This window comes from Emys orbicularis, chromosome 9, assembly GCF_028017835.1.
Source record: "Emys orbicularis isolate rEmyOrb1 chromosome 9, rEmyOrb1.hap1, whole genome shotgun sequence".
Taxonomy (NCBI): Eukaryota; Metazoa; Chordata; order Testudines; family Emydidae; genus Emys; species Emys orbicularis.
Window position 1 is genome coordinate 11,157,531 of NC_088691.1, and position 24,487 is coordinate 11,182,017.

General features: G+C 46.4%; 1 protein-coding gene across 1 annotated transcript in view; it reads right to left on the reverse strand.

Annotated features, from left to right (window-relative positions):
• Positions 1-2,308: 2,308 nt before the first annotated feature.
• CD99L2 (CD99 molecule like 2) overlaps positions 2,309-24,487 on the reverse strand; it is a 41,337-nt gene continuing 19,158 nt past the window's right edge. Inside the window, exons 5-12 of the mRNA XM_065410911.1 lie at positions 24,027-24,110; positions 22,707-22,799; positions 21,391-21,432; positions 18,282-18,347; positions 10,346-10,366; positions 9,944-10,063; positions 2,855-2,920; positions 2,309-2,376 (exon numbers count right to left, since the gene is read on the reverse strand). Of these exons, the coding sequence (XP_065266983.1) occupies positions 2,309-2,376; positions 2,855-2,920; positions 9,944-10,063; positions 10,346-10,366; positions 18,282-18,347; positions 21,391-21,432; positions 22,707-22,799; positions 24,027-24,110 (560 nt within the window). The remainder of the gene's footprint in view (positions 2,377-2,854; positions 2,921-9,943; positions 10,064-10,345; positions 10,367-18,281; positions 18,348-21,390; positions 21,433-22,706; positions 22,800-24,026; positions 24,111-24,487) is intronic.

Genomic DNA, 24,487 nt, shown 5'->3' on the forward strand with positions numbered 1-24,487 from the left:
CATAGAGGATAATGCTACCGTCAGTGGCAGTTTCTTCCTAACCATTCTCAGAGGTTAGCTTATGCCCTGAAGCATGAGGCTTTATATCCCCCTTTCCCCCCAGCTAAAATAACTATGCATGTGCTGATCAGCCATACTACATAGTTGGGGTTTTTAATTTTGCTAAGCTCTTAATGGCTATCTTGTGGCAGTGAGTTTCATAGGTTAATTACATGATCTTTTTAAAAACACTCGATTAGTTTTAACTCAGCTCTCTCTGAATTCAAGTGACTCTGGTGTAAATGAGATCTGAACCTGTCCCTAAATCCATACAAGTGTGCACAGTTTTCAGTTAATCTCAGCGACAATGCAGAAGTTTCAGTGTTGTCATAGCCAAACCCTGGCACTCGAGGCTTAATGCCCATCTCAGACACAACCATGTATGGCAGTGTTACCTGCCAAAATCCCATACCGCAATGATCTGTATCGTTATCATAGAATATCAGGATTGGAAGGGACCTCAGGAGGTCATCTAGTCCAACCCCCTGCTCAAAGCAGGACCAATTCCCAACTAAATCATCCCAGTCAGGGCTTTGTCAAGCCGGGCCTTAAAAACCTCCAAGGAAGGAGATTCCACCACCTCCCTAGGTAACGCATTCCAGTACTTCACCACCCTCCTAGTGAAATAATGTTTCCTAATATCCAACCTAGACCTCCCCCACTGCAACTTGAGACCATTGCTCCTTGTTCTGTCATCTGCCACCACTGAGAACAGCTGAGCTCCATCCTCTTTGGAACCCCCCGTCAGGTAGTTGAAAGCAGCTATCAAATCCCCCCTCATTCTTCTCTTCTGGAGATTAAACAATCCCAGTTCCCTCAGCCTCTCCTCATAAGTCATGTGCTCCAGCCCCCTAATCATTTTTGTTGCCCTCCGCTGGACTCTTTCCAATTTTTCCACATCCTTCTTGTAGTGTGGGGCCCAAAACTGGACACAGTACTCCAGATGAGGCCTCACCAATGTCGAATAAAGGGGAACGATCACATTCCTCGATCTGCTGGCAATGCCCCTACTTATACAGCCCAAAATGCCATTAGCCTTCTTGGCAACAAGAGCACACTGTTGACTCATATCCAGCTTCTCGTCCACTGTGACCCCTAGGTCCTTTGCTGCAGAACTACCTAGCCATTCAGTCCCTAGTCTGTAGCAGTGCATAGGATTCTTCCGTCCTAAGTGCAGGACTCTGCACTTGTCCTTGTTGAACCTCATCAGGTTTTTTTTGGCCCAATCCTCTAATTTGTCTAGGTCCCTCTGTATCCGATCCCTACCCTCCAGCGTATCTACCACGCCTCCCAGTTTAGTGTCATCTGCAAACTTGCTGAGAGTGCAGTCCACACCATCCTCCAGATCATTAATAAAGATATTAAACAAAACCGGCCCCAGGACCGACCCTTGGGGCACTCCGCTTGAAACCGGCTGCCAACTAGACATGGAGCCATTGATCACTACCTGTTGAGCCCGACGATCTAGCCAGCTTTCTATCCACCTTACAGTCCATTCATCCAGCCCATACTTCTTTAACTTGGCGGCAAGAATACTGTGGGAGACCATATCAAAAGCTTTGCTAAAGTCAAGGAATAGTTATCTGGTATCAAAATCAGGTCCTTAAAGGTGGGTAGAAGCCTAGTAGCGTGAGATGATGTGCACCCTCAACTCTGTGACTCCAATGAGTAGAGATCTTTGTTACCCCCCAGGCTGGGCCCCTAAATGAGGATCTACCCATAGGCACTTTATTTTTAGGTGTAGCTACTCTAAGGAGCAAAATCTACCCTCAGCTACACACACTATTTTCACTGCTGACACTGGACACTGCATGCGCATAGCTGATGGCAGAAATTGACTGGAAGTGATTTACAAAGGTTCTTGCATGGTTTGCTTTGGATCGTTATTTTACAGGCACTTTATCGTCCTCACACCTGTACGCTCTGGCACTCTTAAAAAATGACATTATCCCAGCTGCTTGTCCCGAACGTGAAAATCCTAAACATTGCTTGAAAGGCTATTGAAGCACCTTTTGTTGTTTTGTACACAAAGTGTAATCAATCCTACATTATTAAATTCCATGTAAACATACAACTCTTTACAAAAAAATAAAAAGACACTGACATTCTAGCCCTACCGCCTATATCAACAAGAAGCCACTTCTAGTCTAAATACACATTAAATAGCTTGGATCCAAATTAAATAAAAAGCTGAATTACAAGCATGTGAGATGGTTTTGCGTGTGTGTGTTTGCCGCTGACTGATTCTCTTCCAGCCCAAGGCCATGCTTTAGACCTTCGCATTGTCTTGTGGTGGCGGCGGCTCTGCTGACTGTGTTTCTAGGACTGAATATTTAACTGGAGGGGGGGAAAAAAGAATCACCATGAATACAACAACATATTAAAGTATTAAAATACAAGGAGTCAATGGTGGGAGGTGCTCTGTGGCCTTGGGGAAAATCCTTTCATCTTTGTGCCTGTGTTTTCCCATCTTTAAAACAGGGATGATGCCTTCCTTTTGTAAAGTACTTAAAGAGCCATAGATGACAAGCACTGTGGCAAAGTATTAAGGCCCATTGTTTGCAGGACCAGGCTCTGAGGTCCCTGGATTTATAAATCTCTTTCGTGCATGCAGTAAGGGAGCAAGCGCTGCTGTGGATGTTTTATGGCAAGTGGCAGTGTCATCCGTTATATTTGCTATGACTTGCTTAACAGAGAGAGGAAGGCCTGGCTGACGTGTGAGACACTTACAATGGGAACATGTACTGATGTTTAGCAGGAGTTGCGAAAGCCACCGTTCAGAAAGATTAAGAGCGGTGCCAAAAAAAGCTCTCACCTTGAGGTTCTTCAGTTACAACAGCTTCTGTGTTTTCTCCTTTCACGTACTCTGCGTTAAGACCCTCTGTGAAGTGATGATAAAGAGAGTCAGATGGGGAAGGAGACAGTAAGGTATAGTTCTCACCAAATGCTAAATTATGCAGAGGAATCTTACCAACGCGTGGGTAAAAGAAGCGGTTTAGAGCAAGCCTGTGTTGTTTATGAAGCAAAATCGCACTGAGGTTCCCAAACTTGTGGGAGGTCGGGCTTTAAATGCAAGAAAGTTTTCAACGTTTGAAGCAATTAGTAAGGCTCTTCGTTTCAGTAGCACATCATGCTAGGCTGGGAGCTGAGGTAGGGTGGGGAAGCCAAGCACTGTTGTGAATAAACTGAGGGAGCCAAACTCATCATTGGCAATAAGCCATTGAAACGGCCTTGACTTCAGTGGCGCTGGGCTCACTTCCACCAATCTGGCCCAGGATCTCCTACTTTTCAACAGGCTAGAGGTACAGTGTAGGGCAGAGAGGAGCCAGCCACCCCTGCCTGGCACTTCACCACCATTGCCTTTCTGCCCTTTTATTCACAGTGCATGTGGGAATAGGTCAGAGGCATGACAGTGCTGCAGCACCCACCTGCAACATCTTAGGGCTCCGTTGATTTCAATGGAGCATCCCCTTCGAATACCAGGACAGAAATACCCCAGGAAGTCCAGCAGTGAAGGGGTTACTTACCGGCATGTTTTCTTTAGGCATAGTCATTCAGCTCTACAGCTGTATGTGTGCAACATGCATGTGTGTGTTTGTGTGTATACACACATTGTACACGCACCTTACAGGCTTTTGCTGGGAAGTGAGACCTGCTATGAGATCGCAGCTACCCACCTAGTTCTGCTCATCTCTGGTCTAAAGAGGACACTCTTACTATTTCATACCCCCACACACACTTCACATTCAGACAGTTGATTTGCTTTTCTGCTATACACAAGCTCAGGTAAGGCGTATTTCATAAGAGCACTGCAACAACCCCCCTGCAGCTGAACAGTGACGGGCAAACTGAGCAGCTTGCACTGGGAACAGAGTTGCAAGGGAGGAAACTGTGCCAAACATGCTCAATTGGGGGGGAGGGGGAGGAAACGGGGTAAAATGAGGATTTCAAGGCTTAAGCAGGAGAGCAAACTGGGTGGAGATGCAAGGCCAGCTTTACCTTGCCCCTCTGCAGCGTTGAACGATAACATACAAGTCTTAGCACGGAACATGGCCTCTGGAACAGAACTCACACAACAAGCAAAGCTACACCCTACAGCCCTGGCTGCATTATAAACGTTCACCCAGTTTGTAACCAGGCGCTGCTGTCGTTTGTGTTCACGCACAACATGGTCATTACATGATGTAGGCTGGGATCCGGCTGTAATACTGATTTTAACAGTAGGAAGACCCCCTCTAACCATACTTATGTTACCAGCTTGGCCAGCCTTCCTTCCTCCCAGCACTCTATGGCAGGACAGCCCAGAGCATTGCTTCTTCTGCACGTCCACTAGGCAACACGGGTCAGCTAGCCATCTGGTCCTGGAATGCAGTGGTGGGGTGGAACCACAGTCACGGCTGGAGACACGGTTGTGTTATGAAAAAAAGCTGCTGTGTGGCTACAACTCCATCCTGTTCATTGTAATTGGATCTACGCCTGTCACACTGTGTGTACTTAGTATAGACGAGGTGTCACGTACAGCAACTAACAGCATGACGAGCACAGCTGGGATTCAGAGTAGGAAAATAATTCAACGGGGCCTGCTAGGCGTGGCTGAGTCATTTCAAAACAACAGTGAGGTCACAGCGCAGGAGTCGCGCAGTTGAATGTGAAAGGCATGCCCGGGCTACTGTTTAACAATGGTTTGAATCCACATCAGGGTTAGCCACCCTGACAACCAGGACAGCAGACCCCAGAGGCTTCAGAGTTTTGGGCAAAGTAAATTCTGGGGGCTGGTCGGACACTGTGCGAGGAACTAGCTGCTTTATTGGCCTAGTTCTATTCCCTTGCGTCACAATAAAATCAATGAGACTACTTGTGGGGGTCAGGAGAATGGGAATTAGCCTATTACTGCAACTGGCAGAAAGTGATGGCTGCAGGGAACAGGACACACAAAAACATTTCAGTGTCTGCTGTTGGGGAGCAACATGACCGTGCGCTGGTAGCACAAAGGAACACTAGGTTGTTTGTCTGTGTGTCTCTCTGTCCGTCCAGTGGTGAGGGTGTGGGCTCAGTTTGCATTTTTGATCTCATTTGGACTAGAACATTCATGCACTCTTCATGTTTTTATCAATGACTGATGCAAAGTTTTCCCCATATCCTTTACCCCTCTCTGTACTTTAACCCCCATCACCTTGTACCTAGGAGCATCGAGATGATTTAGGGGAGCTTTGTGCTACCAGTGCGCGGTGATGGCAGCAAGGGCAGAGCAGGGCTAACGTTTAACGACCACATAGCTCTGTTCTGCCCCAGTGCCAGGTCAGACATGCAGCGGCTGCCTGGCCAATGCCTCTGAGATAAAGTCTTTAGTTACAGCTGAGGGCTGGATGGTTTTATGGTTAAGGCACAGGCCTGGGCCATGTAGATCTGGATTTGAGGCTGAGCTTTTCCACAGACTCCCTATTTGGGGTGGGGAGGGCAAGACACTTAGGCCCAGAACTTCTAAGGCATTTAGGCACCTAACGCTCATTGAACTCTTGTGCCTAAATTTCTCTCTGCCTCAATTCTCCATTTATAAAATGGGGATATTATTGCTCTAGCTCACAGAGCGAGTAGCAAGGACAAATATGCCATGAGGCCTAGTATTATACCCGGCACTAAAGAAACTATAGCCTATTACATGGATGTGAAAAGAAATATGGCTAAAAAGGTGAAGGCATGTACACTGCAGGCATGGGGAAGCCAAAATGCACTCGCTTGGCAGATAGGATGGGACCCTTACACCTGAGCTGGTACTAAGGAAGATAGAAGTAGTTGCCAAACCAAACGGCTGGTCACTTATGTGAGTTCCCTATCACTCAATGGCAAACGACTAAGGCACTCTTACCATGATGGGTGGGTTTGTTTCTAGATTCTGTGGGAGCAGTTAATTCATCGGGGGGGGGGGGGGTGTCTTTTAATGCTGTTTGGGGAAAAGCAGGTCACAAGCTGTAGGAAAGGGGCACAAGGGGGATATAAAGCCTCATGCTTCAGGGCATAAGCTAACCTCTGAGAATGGTTAGGAAGAAACTGCCACTGACGGTTCTAGCCCAAGCAGCTACATAAAAGCTCCCTCGGGTGAGCGGTGGGCATTCGTTCGCTGGTCAGCACAGAGGCCTGGGAAACAAGGTCTTGGGTCCTTCTGTTCCTTGCTCTACCCTAGCCTTGCAGTGTGATCTTAAGCCAATCAATTAACCTTCGTACGCCACGGTGTACACGGCAGGTAACAGTCACTGGCTGATAGGGTGGCTTGGGAGGCTCAAAGCATGTGACATGTTTTGAGCCCCTCCCACAGTAATGTTATTCCTGCTATTAGTGCGAATCACTAGAAAACCAATGACCAAGGGGGCTGGGAAGGGAGACAGGGAAACAGAGTCTGAGCCTCTCAGCACTCTCCTATTTGCTTTCGCGGGAATTGCGGGCTCTCACCGTGTCAGGCCCAGTGCGGCAAGGGAGCTGTAGAAGTGCAGCGCGCTGGCGAAAGAAAGGCCTTGCTCCAACTGGTGAAAGAGAGGGGTGTGAATAATGCAGATGATGCTTTTTAATGGAGCCAGGTGCCCAGCTCCCATTGGCTGCATGGCACATAATTCCCTTAGGCTTCTTTGAAATTCCCAGCCTTACGCCAAGTCTCCTCTCGATAAGTGTGACCAGTAGGTGTGGAGTTTTCCCATGTAACTGCTCAGTAGCCTAGAAATACCAACCTTGCTCTGTTTGACTATGGCCTGTCAGAACTCCCCTAAATCATCTTGATGCTCCTAGGTACCAAGGTGATGGGGGTTAAAGTACAGAGAGGGGTAAAGGATATGGGGAAAACTTTGCATCAGTCATTGATAAAAACATGAAGAGTGCATGAATGTTCCAGTCCAAATGAGATCAAAAATGCAAACTGAGCCCACACCCTCACCACTGGACGGACACACACACACACACACACACACACACACACACACACACACACACACACACACACACACACACACACACACACACACACACACACACACCCACCCTAGTGTTCCTTTGTGCTCCCAGTGCGCGGTCATTCCATAACACAGCAGCCTCCCCCAAGACATGTGTTTTGCTGGGATAACACCAAACACAATTTATGTTTTTCAATAAAAAGCCAGTTCTGCCACTGCTGACTGCTCTCAGATTTCTGTCATGCATTGCAATGCATCTAAGGCCTGACATTATCCCAGCATGCCATGTCTGATGGCTTAAATTAATCCTCCTTTATAATTAACTTTAATTTCCTGCTGCCTTTCTGGGCTTTGCTTCTTTCGGCTTCCCTTTTATCAAAGCCTTTATTTTTTATTATTTATTCTTTCCAAAATATCATTTAAATGGGGGGGAACAAACAAGGGCATTTTATTCTATCACATTCATTCGACTTTTCCTGCTGATCTAATTTTCCAAAACTCTCACCTGTTTGTCGCAGCCCCAGCCAGGAAAATAGCAGTGTTTCAGGGTAAGTTTCTGCCCCGATAGTGAAGGAGACACTCAAGGGATTTTAGTTGATTAATTTTAAATTAGCTTTTCTGGCTGTTTATAATAACTCCTTGGAAGCCCCGGGGCAGTGGGTCCCACCCTGTGGGCTCCAGACCACCAGTGTTCAGAGGTGAGCCACCTCTGGGTGGCTAGGCTCAGTCCAGTTGCTACATCACATTAAAGACAGCTACTTAAATTACACCAAGCACTTTCCCCAATGCTCTTCTCTATGCATACAACTGCTGTGGATGTTACATGACGGAGTGGGAGAGGGAGGTGGGTCAGGGGCCGGAGAGGTGTCCACAAACACCCACTCTTGTGACTCACACTATGGAAGGGTTTGAGAACGGTTGCCTAGGCCAGGCTCTTGCCACCGCTTGCCTTGGATTCTGCAACTCCCTCCTTTACCATCTCCCATTCCTAGGTCTCCAGCAGCTGCAGAATGCTGCTGCTCACCCTCTCTCTCACACACAAAGGAACTCGCCTGCCCAGCCTCAGAGACAGCCGCAGCCCTTTCAGAATCCCCCATGTGTTTCAATGTCCTTCCCCTTCTCTCAAGGGCCTTGTCTCCTCTCCTCTCCTCCCTCCACCTGTGTAGTGTGAGCCCCTTCCCACAACCTAGCTGTGCTTGGTGCACCTGCCATCTGGATTGAATAGCTTCTTTCCAAACCTCATCTCAAAATTAACTATAGCCCCCCCACTCCAGTAGCTACATCTCGGTGTGTCCCTCTCTGCTGTTATTACTTAACTCTACAACTGGGTTAGCTAAGGGGCAGATCCTGAAAAGTCTGTCCAGGGGAAGGAACTTACAGGATCAGGGCCTAATGCTGTGAAGTGTTCACAATCAAAGATGCTTTACAGAAACAGATGTTGAAGTGTAATCCATTTCCTCCCTGAAACCGTCTCCTTCCGCTTTGCTTGCTTTTTGTAGGGTTGCTCGTGGCCTGCTGCATTCATTATTTTCCCAATGGGAAAAGAATGGAAACATTTATTTTGAAAGGCAATCTTTACAACTGAACTATACGAACAGCTGCCTGGGGAGGAGGGAAGAACCTGGAGCTATTAAATACAATTATGTGGATGCAATACGGCTATAGCCACTTCCTTTATGACTCCCACTGCAGGCTTTTTCCTTTTATAGGAACTTCTTTTTCCCAGCATGCCTTTCTGGGGTTAGTCCTTTAAATCTGACAGACTCTAGAGAGGCCATTTTGGAATCAGCCACTGCTTGCTGTATCTCCTCTCGCTGCCTACTGGTAAGTTTTCAACTCCAGTTATATTTCCTCAGTCTATGGTATGTTCCTACGTCATTCGTTCTGCAGTCTGGACAGATCCTACCCCAGGACAGTCTTAGACTGTAATGAAATGCTGTAGAGCCATCACTTCAAGCTGGAAGAACATGCTGGCTGTTTGGCTTAAGCTGGTATCCTGCATTTGAGTCAGGACTAATGTGTGTGCATGTTCAGTCAACAATTCCATGTGCGGAGGCAGGGGGCAGCTGAGTCCCCTCATTGACACTGGCGAGGGGTGTAGCTGAGTGAGGAGCTGCCACCCTTATCAAATGGTGGGTTTGAATAGTTTTGGTCGATCAAATGGTTAATGTTATACGAAAAAAACCTTTCAGATCCAGAGTTCCTGCGTGGGGTGGAACAAAGCCGCCCCCTTGCAAGAGCTGGAGCTGACATATGTTGTTTCAATTTCAAATGAATGCTTTATCCTTACAACGTTTCTCGGCCTGCTAGTGAGCCAGGTTTGTGGGGTGGGGATGTGTCTTCTCCCCCTCCACAGGGATAATTTCAGTCAATAAATAATAAATACCACTCCAGTCTCCCCCATCACTCTTCTTGTTCCTGAATGTCCCAAGGTACAGCTTGGCTCCTGATGCTATGCCAAAGCGAGATTGTGATGGAGGCCTTGGGTGTATCCTGCCAATTATACACACAGGCTTGCTTCCCGCCTAGACCTTCTCATGTTGCCTCTGCTCCCCTCTCCTGCCTTTCCCCCACCCATCTCCAGTGTAATGAGGGGAGCCCCTTTTCACAAACTGGGTCTTTTAGCTAGTTACCATGGAGAGCAGCAGCAGGGGGCTGATAAACAATTTGGGCCTCCTGGCTAGGAACACAGCCAAGCAGCACCGTTCCCATGAACCGATGCCGCTCCCATGCATGGTGGGTACCACAGCCCCGAGGTTACTACAGCCTCAGGGTGTGTTAACTTCTCTGAGGATTCCAGGTGGGGTTGCCCCCCGGCAAATCCCTGGAGGGCTCTCCCCAGGGGCCGCAGTCCCCTCCTCTTGCACAGAAAGGGGGAGGGTTGCTGCACCTCATGAGGACCCACAGGCGAGGGTGTCTTTCCTCAGCAGGCTCTGTGCTCTGCTCAGAGCGTTTGAACCACTTACGTTGTATGCTGAAGCAAAACTTCTTTTGCTGATAGGAAATGTAACTGGAGACGGCGCCAATCAATGCCACGACAAGAGCACTGGCTATTCCTGCTATTGTCCCAGTCTCGGCGACGGTGCCTACAAAGCAGAGGAGCGGATGTTGGGCTTAAATACGTATCAGGGTCCAAAATGATTATTCCAGGGATCTAGCTGTTCTCTCCCTTCCCCCAGGTCACCTGGGCTATTCTGCAGACACTAGGGCTGGCCAGGATTTCTCACCCATAGCCTCTTACGCAAACTAGTCTGAGAAATGTGGTGGGCAGGGGCCGGGTGTTTGCGTGTGTCCGTCGCTCGGAGATGCCGGGGTAGCAGGGTCGGTCTGGGGCTGAACGGAGCTGGGCTTCTGTCGTCGCTACTTACCTGCATCGTAGTCGCTGCCACCTGGAAGAAAGACAAGGGGCGTTAGGGCTGATGCTGCCAGCATGGGATTCTCATTCATTGGTGCCTGTTGGGGATCAAAGCCAACAGCAGTGCTGTTCCTAATGCAAGGGCCTCAGGTCTGCCCCCCATCACCTGACTGAATCCACTGCTTTCAGTAACCTGCGCCATGCCCTGCAGCCTGCCCCAGCCAGGGTGGGAGGAAGGTGGACTCGCCCCACCCCCTACTGCAAACGCACCCTAGAGCTCCCCTGTTCCTAGGGTGGCAGGCCAGCCACCTGGGCTCTTGAATACAGACTATGCCCTGGTCTATACTACAGAGTTAGAAACAGCTTATGTCAACCTAACTCCGTAAGTGTCTACACTAGAACTTCGCTCCCGCGGATGTAACTCGCCCGCTACACCGACCCGACTTCACCTCCACGAGCGGCGTAGAGTCAGTGTCTATGTCGTTAGGTCAATGACACTGCCTTGGTTACATCGACTGTGGCTGGCTTTCAGAAGCCATCCCACACGCCCCACACTGACAGTGCCGTCGGTGCAAGCGCTCCTGGTGAGAACCCGCACTGCCGACACACAGAGCGAAATGTAGACACGCACAAGCGATGTAATTACTGCGGCGGCTGCATGCCGACGTACGTTAGGGCGACTTAATTTTGTAGCGTAGACGTGCCCTTAGAGACCCAGGACCAGATCAGTTTGCTCTTCTGTGTGCCTGCCCCCACGGAGCCTAACCCCCACCCCGAGACATGTGGGCAGTAGAAACTGGGACAGAAAGACAAAATGGGACAGGCGGGCGGGGGGAGGGGGAGGTGGAGAGGAGACCAAGAATGAGAGAGGAAGAGAAACCAGGCTGAGAATAGATGGCAGCAGCTGTGCAGGCACAAGGTCAGGCCCAGTGGCCAGCCTGTCACGTACTTAGTCCTCACCCTGCAGCACCAACCCCTGGCGTGCCAGGGCAATGGGTGCAGAGGTGGCAGCAGGGCGCTCTGCTCTCACCGCGGCCCCTCTGCACTGGCTCTGGTGGAAGGGCAGGTACCAGGAACCTCGGCGCTGCCCACAGCCGCTCTGGGGGGCAAAACACCTGGTGCTCTCTCCCCAGCATAAGCAGCTCCCCTCCCCCACAACTGCTTGCGATGGCTCCTCTGCTGAACCTGTGTAGCATGCATGGAGGAGACACCCCCCCACACACCCGCTCCGCCTTCTCTCAACAAACCAGCAGCTAGGGCCGGGGATGTCCATGTGAAAGCACAGCCCACCTGCGGACACAGCTACCTTGCTGTGCTACGGCTGGCAGAGCATGTAGGCTGTCTTCACTCGGACAAACAGTGGGATAAGTAACACACAGTAGTGACTCTGCTGTACAATCCTAGCGGAGACATGGCTCTGTAGGGTTTACTGAGCGGCAGCTAGGCGAGGTTGACCTCACGGTAAAGCTACAGGTGCCATGTCTCCACTAGGGTTTTATGCGCATGAGTTGCCCTGGCTGAAAACACACCTGTCTTGGCAGTGAAGACCGTCACAGAGGGGAGAAGAGCGGGGTCGTGCTTTCTAACTACCCTCTCCTAGCACAGCAGGGTAAGGGGCTGCCAGCCTGGCCCAGGATCCTCGAGCTGACAGCCACCTTCATGATCCTACTGTGACTTTAGTGATTTTCTCAGTGTCGGTGGTGGTGGTGGGGAGGTAACACTTGCAGGAAAGCAGCAGTACGAAACATGCTGTTGTGTGACTGCAGACCTGCACACTAAGGTAACCCTCATATTTAATTAAACAGCTGCTGGCTCAGTAACACTGCGTTAGGCTATAAGTGGAATTGATTATAAATTTAGCGCTGTGCAGTCAAAGGCAGGCTTTACAGTTGCTTGTGGCTTCATTTACACGTATCTGCACTCGAGTCTAGAAATCCCGGCTTCCTCTGAGACAATGCCAGGGTGACTCCAATAAAGGCTTTTTGGTGCCAGGCTGTGGGTGGGCGATGAAAGAGGACCTGCATAATGAGAGATGCTTGCAACACACGCAGCTTGAAAATGTATACACAGGGGAAGGGGCATGTGGGAACTGACCACCCTCTAGTCTACTCCATCCTTCTGGTGACAGGGTGACTTAAAATAGTTCAGCACATTAATCAGCCTCGCACTTCTCTTTCATGGTGCCTGCATTTTCTTATGTTCTGAGAACTAAGGTGCTATGAAGTTATGCCACGTGTGCAATACGGGGTGGGGGCGGGGGGAGAGGGCAGTGTGTGTGTATGATGCACATGAGTGTAATAACTACTGGCTCACTGGAGCCAAAGCCTGACACTACACTGGGGCTGTAAATCTCTAGTCAAAGGAGAAGATCTGGCTGGAGGTATGAAGAGCTAAGTGGCTTCCCCCTTTTTCCAAGGATTAAATAGGTCCCCACACTGACATAGGCACATGCAGCAGAACCTAGTCCTACAAAGGTCTGAGTACCCTAAAGCCCCATTGCCTCCAATGGGAACTCAGAGTGTTCAGCACCTTGCAGAATTGGGCCTGTAACAGCTGCTCAGAGATTTGACAAGCTGTGTTTAGCAGGCGTTTATACCAAAATGAGTCGACTCTCCAATTCCAATTGGAGCCAAAGCAGCGACAGGATTCAGTGCCCAGGAAGGAATCCCGGTGAGAATTCTCCCATTCCAGCAGAGAATCCCACCTGTGATGTTCCTTATTATTTTATTGCATCTTCTACAAACTGTGAAGCAGTGACCTTTATTCAGGATGCACTTCGGTACAACGGGACCCGCGCTACAGACCGTAGCTCAGAATCAGAACCTGGCTTGCCAGACCTATTCATTCTTTCACCATAAGGTGGGATCAGTTCCAGGGATTTGATGACTCTTCCTGTCCTTTCTCTTCGCTTTTGTTGTGAAGACTTAAGACATCATACATATTACACTGGTCTACAATTTTTGAGAAGTCGTCTGCTTCAGAGATAAAATGTGCTATTTATTATGTATTTTGATGTGCTGAATTCAAATATGACACTTAAAACAACTGGCTACTGTTTCTAAGATATTTAAGTTTTTACATTTTATGTCTATGTATATTGTGTAGATAGTAGAGTTTTAATCATAAATTGTAAACCTAGGTCTTTTCATGTGTTTATGGTTGCTTTACATGATAATATTTCACCTGTCCTGTTTATGTAACACTTTAAAAATCAGCAAAAGGGTTATATAAATAAAATTTATTATGAAACAAAAGGCAAAAAACTATTCTGTACATAGTTTAGTCCTATTCAGTGTCTACTCGGCGCTTCTTGGCTTGTCTCTTGTATTCATTAAATGGAGCATCTCTTGTCACTGTCCAGCAATAGTCTGCAAGCATTGATGGGCTCCATTTGCCCTGATAGCGTTTCTCCATTGTTGCAATGTCCTGGTGAAATCGCTCGCCGTGCTCGTCGCTCACTGCTCCGCAGTTCAGTGGAAAAAAATCTAGATGAGAGTGCAAAAAATGTATTTTTAGTGACATGTTGCAACCAAGGCTTTTGTATGCTTTGAGGAGGTTTTCCACCAACAACCTGTAGTTGTCTGCCTTGTTGTTTCTGAGAAAATTTATTGCCACTAACTGGAAGGCTTTCCATGCCGTCTTTTCCTCACCACGCAGTGCATGGTCAAATGCATCATCTCGAAGAAGTTCACGAATCTGAGGACCAACAAAGACACCTTCCTTTATCTTAGCTTCACTTAACCTTGGAAATTTTCCACGGAGGTACTTGAAAGCTGCTTTTGTTTTGCCAATGGCCTTGACAAAGTTCTTCATCAGACCCAGCTTGATGTGTAAGGGTGGTAACAAAATCTTCCTTGATTCAACAAGTGGTGGATGCTGAACATTTTCCTCCCAGGCTCCAATGACTGTCGGAGTGGCCAATCTTTCTTGATGTAGTGGGAATCTCTTGCACGACTATCCCATTCGCAGAGAAAACAGCAGTACTTTGTGTATCCAGTCTGCAGACCAAGGAAGAGAGCAACAACCTTCAAATCGCCACAAAGCTGCCACTGATGTTGGTCATAGTTTATGCACCTCAAAAGTTGTTTCATGTTGTCATAGGTTTCCTTCATATGGACTGCATGACCAACTGGAATTGATGGCAAAACATTGCCATTATGCAGTAAAACAGCTTTAAGACTTGTCTTCGATGAAGCAATGAACAGTCTCCACTCATCTGGATCGTGAACAATGTTAAGGGCTGCCATCATACCATCGATGTTGTTGCAGGCTACAAGATCACCTTCCATGAAGAAGAATGGGACAAGATCCTTTTGACGGTCACGGAACATGGAAACCCTAACATCACCTGCCAGGAGATTCCACTGCTGTAGTCTGGAGCCCAACAGCTCTGCCTTACTCTTGGGTAGTTCCAAATCCCTGACAAGGTCATTCCGTTCACCTTGTGTTATGAGGTGTGGTTCAGAGGAGGAGGATGGGAGAAAATGTGGGTCCTGTGACACTGATGGTTCAGGACCAGAAGTTTCATCCTCTTCCTCTTCCTCGTCTGACTCAAGTGAGAATGATTCTGGTGCATCAGGAACCGGCAGTCCTTCTCCGTGGGGCACTGGGCGTATAGCTGATGGAATGTTTGGATAATGCACAGTCCACTTTTTCTTCTTTGACACACCTTTCCCAACTGGAGGCACCATGCAGAAGTAACAATTGCTGGTATGATCTGTTGGCTCTCTCCAAATCATTGGCACTGCAAAATGCATAGATTTCCTTTTCCTGTTCAACCACTGGCGAAGATTTGTTGCACAAGTGTTGCAGCATATGTGTGGGGCCCACCTCTTGTCCTGATCTCCAATTTTGCAGCCAAAATAAAGGTGATAGGCTTTCTTAACCATAGTGGTTATACTGCGCTTTTGTGATGCAAAAGTCACTTCACCACAAACATAGCAGAAGTTATCTGCACTGTTCACACAAGTACGAGGCATCTCTGCTCACTTTGGCTAAACAGAAATGTGTGTCCCTTTGCAAAATCAAACACTGACAAATAAGAGAGCACGACACTGTATGATTTCTAGAGCTGATATAGGGCAATTTGTTCAGCAGAGTGATGTAAGCTTCGTTATGATTGCATCATCCATGACTTCTAGGAATAACATGATGCAATTCATATCATGTATGATGCAATACCAGCTTCAGATTGCATCATTCATTGTTTTGCCTAAAAAGCAAGTACTGTCCAAACCCAGTCATAGATTTATTCATAGATCCAGTCAAAGATGTATTTTAGTCATTTCTGGTTTAAATTGAGATCCCTTCCCTTTATAACTCACTTATCCTCCGCCATTCCCAAGTCAAGGGTCGTATATACTGACCCAATAGCATATCTTGAAAACTAGAGCCAATCAACAATTTTAAGCATCATTTTCGTTCTCAGTGACCCAGAATTAGTAAAGTTTGACTACATTTATTTCAGAAGCATTTTGGCTGTAGAGCAGTGTTATCAGAGGAGCCGCCTTAAGTGCGTAGTCCTTTCTGTATGGCAGATGAGCTCTCTATACCCTATTCCTGTGCTAAGCAAAGTTTGTGCATTGACTATAAAGGGATGATAACTGACATGCTATATAGAATCACACAGCATACTTGCATTGTCAATAGAAAAATGTGCAGCTAAGCTCCATAATGCCAAGGAATCTTTACTTAGCCTGAAACCTATTTAAAAACTGCTTTCCCTGGAGAAACAGGGTTAGGAGGAAAAGTTCCCTCCAAAATCTACAGTTAACAAATCACTGTAAATAAATCTTGAATTTATGGAAGCGGGTCAGCATAGTATTAATTACTCCAATGCAGTTTGTCTTTAGCGCAGTTTGTTGACTGGGCTGGTGGTATTCATCCTTTGAATTTCCCTATTTTAATATTTAATATTGTGGATCTTCACAAACATGCGGCCTGATGTCTTCATCTTAACTCTCAGTAAGCAGTAGTGAGTGGTTGAAAGTCGAGGGAAAGCTTTTATCTTTTCTACCATTTTCTGTATATTCAAAGTATTAGTCATGAAAGCCAATTCCCCAAGCCAGTTCCCAATGCTGTGGGACTCTTGTCCTTAACTACACTCGGAGTTGGATCATTCCTCAGAGCACTTTCCAACCCATAGGTGAAACCAGTACTTCCTAACTGATGAAGCAAGGCCTCACCCAGCACCCGCTGACATTAAGGAACATTGACTTCAACAGAAGCAAGAGCACATCCTGACAGTAGGTCATTGCTTGGGGTTCGTCCGAGAAGGCAGATGCTATCTTGTAAAATGCAACTTTTAGAAGTTTAGTTGATATCCCATTAAAAATCACTCCTCAAATAACTTAAAGCTAATTAAGGAAACTAATTAGTTGGGGGCAAAGGAGGGGGGCTGAGTCATAAATTGTAACTGTTTTTGGAGTTAAAGAAATCAGTGGTCCAAAGGTCTTCCCCTTCCCGCCAGTGGGCTACAAGTTTGTTCCTTGCCATTCTCCTCCTCCAATGTCTCAGTGGGTAATTCAGAGATTCATGTTAAAAAGGCTACTCTGGCATCATGCCACAAAGGAGAGGTGGTTGAAGTGACCTGCGGACAAGCTTAGGGTGGCATCTTTTATCAGCAGAGCCGCTCTTCCTCCTGTACTGCAATCCATGGCATCCATACAGGACACAGTGCTAATAAAGGAACAAATTCATCTGCATAGGTTTCTCCTCCTTGCATTCCTAAAACTTCCCCTGGACTTGGAGGCCATGAAGGCTGCAGACACTCTGCGTTCCTCTCTCCTTTGCTTTGCTGGGATGACGCTAACGTGCCTCTTTGCCAGAGCTAGCCATGGTCTTTCCCCAGGGCCATAATACACTTCTCCTTTGGCACATTTCCTAGCTTCAAGCTAGTTCTATTGGGAGCAGGAGATCCAAAAAGGAGTCGCATGCTCTTTCTGGAAAGTCTCACTGCAGAAGTTTTCAGCTTCTGAAACTACCTCCCCATCAACTTTCTAAGAGCCTTGCTGGCAATAATGCTTTTCTATCTCCGTTCCATGAAAGGCCTTAGCATGGTGCTTGATCCTAGTCTCTGTTTCCACCAACATCTCTTAGCTCAAGGACCAGGACTCGCTCATGTTGTCTGTTAGTGATGCAAGGCTCTACTACAGTGATTTAAGTACAACTTCACACATACATGTGACTCCTTATCAGTCTCATCTTACACTCCAGTTTCTCCACTGCCTTTTGCACAGGGTGCTATATTAGATTAGCTGCTCAGATGATATTACAGCTGCTTTCAGTGGGGCAAGAGAACTGGGGAAGGCTGGCTGCCAGCCTGCCAGGAGGAAGGGGTGGAAGTGAGTGTGAAAATCTTGCACCTGGATTGGCTGCCAGCTGCTGAATGACAGATTCATCCATACTGGTAGCACCCACATCGAGGAAAACAGATGATTTGGGGACTATAACCAGACACTGCAGATGTGTGGTTATAGGTGACTATAGTGCACAGTGCAGGTAATTCTATCAGGCATGAACACATCATGGTACCTGAGCACAACATTAATACCTAGGCCACTGTGTTGCTTAACATAATAACAACAATGAAAGAACAACAGTTAAATGAATCCAGCTTATGTCTTGGAGACTAGTTATTCTGGACTTAGATTGACTTCACTTTGTTTCTCTCACAAACAAGTGAAAATGAATGCTGTAGCAAGATGTAGCAATATTAAAAAGATCTATTACCACACCTAGCACAATGGGACTCTGATCCTCATCGGCGCATGTAAGCGCTACCACAATGTAAATAATGATGAAATACCATAGATTGTCCACTAACTACACCCTCTATCTCAGTTCTATCACCATTCCTAGTCTCCAGATGGAAGGGTCATACTGTGTATTAACTGACCTGGGTATAAACCAACTATAATGGACTTGGTCAGCAGAGTATAAAGACCTACCTTTCTTCTTATCAGGATGGTACTTCCCATCGTCCAGAACACCGGCCAGATCGTCATCTGAAAATGCTAAAAAAAAAAAAAAAAAGATGTGCTGACTTCCTGTAACTTAGACATTGCAATATGTTGCATGTTCAAGGCCTTTTATCGAGTTGTTCAGCTACATCTACTAACCCTGGTAACCAGAAAGCTCTCTGGTAAACCATCCAGAAGGGTTGCAGGTGGCACTGTGTTGGATTTGTAGAGAGCAGGAGAGGGTGAGAAGCTGATAAGCATCAGCAATTCGGTATCTCGCTGAAATGTTACTTCCCTGACAGTGCCCACATTGTGCTTTGGGAATGACAGATCTGCTGGGACATGCAAAAGGGACAGTGTCTCTTGCTTACAAATCTACCGTCTATTACACAGCTATTCACTTAATGCCACATTTGAGCTACATCACCCCTATGTAGATAATATAATTTAAGTGCAGTCTGTCATCTGAACTGAACTTCATAAGTATCCCAACTCTGAATTCAAGAGGAGCTCCCATCTGTGTGGACATCTCACCGTTTCACTGTACTCCAAGTTCAGGAATGGCAGAGATTAAGAGAGTCCCACTGGTCTATTGTCTGTTAATACTTTCTATTAGTGCTCATGCAATACTTGCTCGGGTCTGGTACATAATTGTATTCATACAGAGGCTGATTTTCTCATTTAACTAGTAACTGAAAATATTAATACTGGTTAGTATGAAACCACAATACATGGGGAGGGGAGGGGAGGGGGGCTCGAAGAGCATGCAAGGGGAGGGAGGCTGGTTTGCCAAAAGAATTAGTTCAGCAATTTCTCTATCTACTCCCAGATGCCTTTCATTGGCTTTATCCAACTTGAGCACTAGGGCCTTATTTTTGGGCTGATCCAAAGCCCATTGAAGTCAATGGCACTGACTTCACTGACTTTAGATTCAGGCCCTTGCAGAAGTCTTGAGCAGCTGCTGTTTGTGGGCAAGGCCAATGCTCAGCTCTAAGAAAAAGTCAGGCCCTTGGCTCTTCAGAATGGTTCTCATTGCACTCGTGTCAGCTGGTACAAAATGGGCTCTGGACCAATTCTGGCTTGTGCCTATTGAAAAAGTCTCCCATGGAGCAATGCAGAACCAATTTTAAGTCATACCAAGTCTGCATTATTTACAAAGGAGAGGTGCGTAAAGTCTCTCAAAATTCAAATGTAAGTGAGCTGTCTCTGAAAAGGCCTCCTCATCCAAAAGTCCTGAGGGAGTGCCTGGACCACCAGGGTGGGGATGTCTCAATCTCTTCTGCTTGAAGTTCCACTCTGTATAAATAAATCAATATTCATTGGGACAGAGCTGGACAATGAATGATTCTATAGCCCAGTGGTCAGGATACTTCCATGGGATATGGGACACCTAGGTTCAAATCCCTGTTCCAAACCAGAGTTGGGACATGAACCCAGATCTCCCACACTCGAGAGAAGTGCTCTAACCACTGGACTATGGAATATAAGGGTGGCACCAACCTTTTTTGTGAGAAGAGACTGACTGACAGATGCCTGACTCCAAGAGAGGGTTGGTGGCTGTGAATCCAGTATTAAGCATTTAACTCTCTCTGGAGGGGTTGGGCTTAGGCCCCAATCCTCTCCTCAGCATTTCCTATTGGCTACCTTAGGCAGCTCCCCGTTCAGTATGCTGGCTTCTGGGAATTCTTTTGATAGGTGACCAACTCTCCCTGTGCATTACGTGGGGAGGCTGAGCACTTAATTTGGGGTTGTGAATCTGGATTCCTAAGGCCTGGTCTACACTACAGGGGAAATTCGATCTAAGCTACGCAATTTGAGTTACATGAATAGCGTAACTCAAATCGAGGTAGCTTAGATCTACTTACCGCGGGGTCCACACTACGCGATGTCGACGGGAGACACTCTCCCCTCGACTCCCGTTACTCTTCTCGATCCGGTGGAGTACAGGAGTTGATGGGAGAGCAATCTGCGGTCGATTTAGCAGACCCGCTAAATCGACCGCCGATGCATCGATTGCTGCGCGTCGATCCCCCGGTAAGTGTAGACAAGCCCTAAGTTAGGCACTGCAATGTTCAGTATTACAACACCTAAATCCCCCTTGTGAATCTAGTCCTGAAGGCTCCTGAAAAGTACAACATGGGAATTGGAAAACAGGTGGTTTCCTCAAAGAGTTAAGCATATTACGTGTAAGCTACAAGCACATACTGAGCATCCAAATTGCATCCCACAGGCTTGGCAATGTTTAAGGAAACCTTTTTCTCCCTCAAACAGGACTTAACTTCCTTGCTTGTTTGAGCTGATGTTCTTTATTTTTTATTAAACCTCTCTTGCTTAAAAGTAGCTCAACAGTGTTTAATGAAAATAAATATGGGGCCTATTTTAAGGGTCACGAGGTCTGTATTTCACAACGTACAGTCAGCAGACTTCATGTACAAGGGCAGCATAAAAAAGACTTTCAGCCAGACTCCAGGCATTTTATTGAAGGAATAAGAGCTGGAGGCAAGAGGGAGCTTTCAGCAGGTTGTTGCACTATCCCCGTTCCAGCCCTGGTGGAATGCTGCTGTGCTCCTCTAGTTCTCAGCTGGTGTACAGTCCCTTAGGAACGATTGTCAATTGACACAGATTAGAACAACCCCTAGGCTGCTCTAACCAATGTGGATGTGCAGAGCAGAGCATAACGGCTCCCTCAGAGCCCCACCTCTCTCTTGCACTGAGCAGATCTTGACAGAAAAGGGTATCTGGCCTCTCATCGTGGGATGCTACTGCATTCGGGGTTTTTTTTTTTGTTTTTTTTTAAGTGTTACTGGAGTATCTCCAGCAGAAGGATTGTGCATGAACACATTTCTAACACAAGTAGCTGAGATAAATTCACTGAGAAAATAAGTTTAATACATGCAAAATTGAAATGGAGAAATACAAAACAGTCTTGAATTAATAGGAAAAATAGTGTAGATATTCAAACCATTACATTCCCAATTTATTTTGCAGATAGAAGAGGAGTAACAGAAGTTTTCAGTGCTTAGTAAAGCGGGTGCCAGAAAGCTGAGATTCATAAAAGGAAAGAGGTACGGCTGGGAGCCAGTACAAGACTCCTTACCCTGTTTTCCACCTCTTGAAGGGTTATCTTTACCTTTCGAACCTGGAACAGGATTCTCTATTCATTAACTGATCACAGAAAACAGCATTTATGGATTTAGGATTTGCAATAAGATTAAAAACAAAACTAACAAATTGAATGGAGGCCAAAATGTAAGTTGTATCAATGCTGATTAAGATGGGGTATAAATTACCATGAGAGAGGCTAGTTTTTGATACTTGGTACTGACACACTGACTCTTTAGATTTTCCTCAACAAGTCTAATATATTTAAACAAACCTTGAAATCAAAGTACTTGCAAGTCACCTAGCTAATAAAATCTAATGTAATATCTGTTTATTAATTACACAAGCGGTATAGTAGTTTATTCTATGCAAAGGTTGTGCAAGTCTTTTCTAGATCGGTGCTCAAGGAACAATAACCGCAGACAAATGAGTCTCCACCTGTAATATTTTGGGAATGGAAAGAGGCCTCCCAGCCCAGTTAAGTCCAGCCCATATTCTATATTGGGCTGGGAATTAGGACTGCTCTGGATTTGTGTGTCTTGATAATGACGAAGAGTCAAAGGGCACGTACCATTCAGTCAATAAGCTATCAGGTAGGGACAACATAGCAGACCTGCCAGTAGCTCATGAGTCACAGGGACAATAAGAAATAAAACAAGGGGACAAATACGTAAATGTGTAAATAGCCAATGAGACGCTAGGCAAGGCCTTTAATACAAAATATATTATCTCCCTTTAATTAATTCTGCAATAACAGATGTTCCATCCTCATCCCTCTTTATGGGCTTGATCCATTGATTTCCGTGGAGAAAGCCCTGAATTTGCAGAGTCCTATTTGGCCTTCAGGTATGTGTGTGCCACCCTAAAGAGGGAGAGGGGGAGTTTGTATGCTCTATCCAAGGGAAGAACTTGGCCTGTCATGTTTAAGGGAAAGACAGGGAAATGCCATAAATTTACATGAGAGGCTAGAGGAAGAGCTAATGCTCTGAAAAAGCCAATCTCCAGCTCTTGCAGCTTTAAATCTCTCCCACTTCCTCCAACTTTGTCATTTGCAACAATTCATTGCTTAAATGAAAGGATGCACTGAACAATGAAAACTACGTATCGACTTGATGGAGGGATGGGAAGCGCCCTTCATCTGATGTAAACCAGCACAAGCTCCACTGTAATCATCTGAAAGGGAGGCGCTGTCCCAGGGGGTCTATTCTGTTCATTCCCACTGTGTTTTGCATTCCCCCGAGTCGTAAGAAGAAGGATAGACAGCTTTACGCTGCAGGATCTAGCGCAGAGTAAGAAAGTTAATTTACGTACCTTCACCAGGTTTTACATTTGGTTTCCCACCGCCTTTCCCATCATTCTGATCATCTAGCGCATCGGATAAGTCAAAGTCCGCAGGATCCTTTGCTATAAAATACCATACTGGTTACTATCTTGGACCAAGCGTTCCAAGGTACTTCATTCAACACTCCTTGATCTAATCCCTTAGTTCTGACAAAGGTTCTTAAGAAAGAAAATTCTCAACCCTGTCAGACAGTGTCAATGGGAAAGATGAAGTAACTGACTTTTTTTTTTTTCAGTTTAAACATATAATATCATGGGAGATATTTGCAATTCATTTGGTTTTGTGCTCTCATGCTGGTGTTGTGATAAATGTCATGTTCTTCTTGCAGAAATTGTCTTGCATAGTGGATCAAATGCCAGGAAATCATATAAATCACGCAGGAGAGAAAAGGGCAGAACGAAATAGACAATTCTATGTGTTCAGAGTGTGGAAATAAGGCAGGGGGAGGGGGGAATCTTAAAGGACAAGGAAGTATTTTCTGAGATGCACCTTTACTGACTGAAATAGCCAGTAGTGGGAAAAAACAAAAGGATAAAGGAAAACACATTGCTGTGTATCCTGAGAATTTAAGTTTAAACAGAGAACAGCCTCCTACTATGTTTATTAAATGACTACTGCAGAAATGTAATGGAGCCAATTGAATTTTTTGACTCTTTCACTGCGGGAAAGTAAGATTGCTCTCTCAAAGCAGAGCAAGATTTTAAATCGCCAAAACTCTGTCCACAACACCTGGCAAAATGATTGGCTCTTAAATAGTGCTTGGTGTCATTAGGTTTCAGAGTCAACACCCCTATTGAAACATGTGGGAGAAAGTCTCAGCGACAATAATGTTTCAGATATCTGTCTAGAATCTTGGAGCTAAATTCACTGCTGGCATAACCAGGTACAACTCCACTGACGTCTCCATTGACTTCAGTGGGGCGCCTGAAACAGCGCTTCATTGCTTTACGTCTGGAATGTTTTCTTCACAGCCGTCAGGGCTATACACAATTTGCTGGGTTTGTTTTTAAATGCAAAGTAAAACTCTTCCAAAGTAGCTGGAGCGACCAGCCAGGACCAGCTCAGTGTGTCCATGGGGTAAAGGTGGATACACCAGACCCCCTACTTTCCAGGACTACTGAGTGAACAAAATAAAAATAGGATGCAAATAAAAGGGTCTGGGGATAGGTGAGGCAGAAGGTGAGTGCTTGGAGAGGTTGTGGCTTGCTTCCATCACTTCTCCAGTTTGTGCACTGCTAGCTTCTCCTCCTTTGGAACTAGCTCTTGACGCCCCAAGAACTAGCACTTACCTGGATTCTTTTTGGGCGGGGCCTTGGTGGTTTTTGGCTTCTTGGTTGTGGTGGTGTGGATCACATCCCATAAGCTAATATCATCTGAAGGAACAAGACCACAACAAAGTTACATTACAAAAGCTCACCAGGCAATAAAAAGACACACTACCAGGCCTTTGTAGCTCCAGCACATCAGACTGGGGGTGGCGGGGTGGAGTACAAGCCATGGGCCTGTGCTACAAAGCCAGGACCCTCCCAATACTCTAGTGCTCTGGGGTTTGCTCACCTGAGATTACCAAACACTCCTCCTTTCTATCTGTTCTGCGGAGCTGCGTTCAAATACCCACATGCGCAGAACACACTGGTACGTATCTCTCTATTAGAACACATGCCACGATGGCTGTAATTGCTAAGGCCTGAGGACACTGCTGAATATCAGAGGACTGTTGTTGTTGCATACATCGCTCCTTCCAGGAATT